This window comes from Centruroides vittatus, unplaced genomic scaffold (assembly GCF_030686945.1).
Source record: "Centruroides vittatus isolate TY-2023 unplaced genomic scaffold, ASM3068694v2 contig_1263, whole genome shotgun sequence".
In the NCBI taxonomy this organism is placed as follows: domain Eukaryota; kingdom Metazoa; phylum Arthropoda; class Arachnida; order Scorpiones; family Buthidae; genus Centruroides; species Centruroides vittatus.
In genome coordinates, this window is record NW_027120808.1 from 83,525 (window position 1) to 85,348 (window position 1,824).

The following is a 1,824-nucleotide window of genomic DNA, read 5'->3' on the forward strand; positions in this document are numbered from 1 at the left end:
GAGTAGTGAGAGGAGAATTCTGGTTTTAGTCGTTAGAACTCGTTTTCTGAAAATATCGGATAGCCTCAGTTCTAGACATGTTGAGACAGATATGCCAACTGAAACAGATTTGCAGGAGAGCAACCGAGTTAGCTCCTGATTGGTCGGCCAACAGATCTAAAAACTGTATATAAGGCAATGCCACCGTTGAAACTAGGAGAAACAAGCCTGGCCTAATAGACTATATTTGAGTGCCTTGTCTATAGTAAAGTAAAAATGTACGGAGATTTTATGATCGATTCAGAGATCGAGAATATAGTATATGAAGATGCTTCTTCGGAAGAAGAATGTGATTTTGTAGAAGTTAGATCTGAGAATACAGACACCGAGCAAGAGGAAAACGAAGATATATCAGAAGTAGGCTCACCTGCAGTTGCCTCATCATCACAAGTAGCAGCCTCGTCATCACAAACAGGTGAGCATTGTTTTTTCCTAGCTCGCGATGGAACCAGATGGAGTATGTGGGAATATCCTGCAACGAAGACAAGAAGAGAGAACTTGATTTATCTTATACCTGGTCCCATTGGAGAGGCTACAAACGCAAGGTCTATTTTTGAATGTTGGAATCTGTTCGTAACAGATGATATTTTAGATATCATAGTCATACACACAAATCAACAAATACAAAAAGTACAACCGCATTACGAAAGAGAACGTGATGCAAATACAACAGATCTGCAGGAAATAAAAGCACTAATCGGATTATTTTACCTTGCTGCGTATAAAAAGGTAAATCGCTGTCACGTTAACGAAATGTGGACAACGGACGGTACAGGATTCGAAATCGCAAGAACGGCCATGTCGGAGAGACGTTTTCGTTTTTTGTTAGCAAATCTCCGATTTGATGATAAACAGACGCGAGGTGAAAGACTAAAGTTTGATAAATTAGCAGCAGTCCGAACTTTTTTAGATGTATTTACGAATAATTGTATAAAGAATTACAATGTATCGGAATACTGTACCGTAGATGAGAAACTGGAAGGATTCAGAGGGCGGTGCGGATTCCGCCAGTATATACCAAGTAAACCAAATAAATACGGTATAAAAATATTCTTGCTAGTAGACAGTAAAACATTTTATACGCACAATTTAGAGGTTTACTGCGGAAAACAGCCCGATGGACCCTTCTCAGTATCGAATTCTGCGGACAGTGTAGTGAAAAGATTAACTAGGCCTATTGTTAACAGCGGCCGTAATATAACTACCGATAACTGGTTCACCAGTTTCAGTTTGGCTACAGATTTATTGCAAGACAGGTTAACGCTAGTTGGTACCATCAGAAAAAATAGAAAAGAAATTCCTGCAGAATTTTTAAATATAAAAAATAGAAAAGTAAACAGTAGTAAGTTTGCATTTACTAAAGCGATCACTTTGGTCTCCTATGTGCCGAAAAAAAGTAAAAATGTATTGCTTTTGTCGTCATTACATCATAGTGAAGAAATTGATCGGGAAAATTTTCTAAAGAAAATCGATTTTCTTTAAAAATTAGACTGAAATCGATTTGTTTTGAGATTTTATCAGAAACATATTACAGTTTACGACTGGTCAATTTAAATTAAAATACAAATTTAAAATAAAAATTAAATTTTAATTCGGCGATTGCAGTGGCGTAGCGTAGTGAGAGCGGCAAAATTTCACAATAAATAATAATATCTTGTAAAAATACCTAAATAAGAGGGCGGGGAAATTTTCCTCCGCCCCAGGCGGCTGACACCCACGCTACGTCACTGGGCGATTGTCTAACGTTTGTTTACATTATAACCTTGATTTACGTGGAGGGTAGTT

The 1,824-nt window shown here is 37.4% G+C and overlaps 1 protein-coding gene across 1 annotated transcript; it reads left to right on the forward strand.

Moving 5' to 3' along the window:
- Positions 1-255: 255 nt before the first annotated feature.
- LOC136988692 (piggyBac transposable element-derived protein 4-like) lies at positions 256-1,381 on the forward strand (the record flags this gene model as incomplete). Its single annotated transcript, XM_067286630.1, has 1 exon — positions 256-1,381. A coding segment is annotated over exon 1 (1,126 nt), but the record flags the coding sequence as incomplete, so codon positions are not given.
- Between the last annotated feature and the right edge of the window lie 443 nt (positions 1,382-1,824).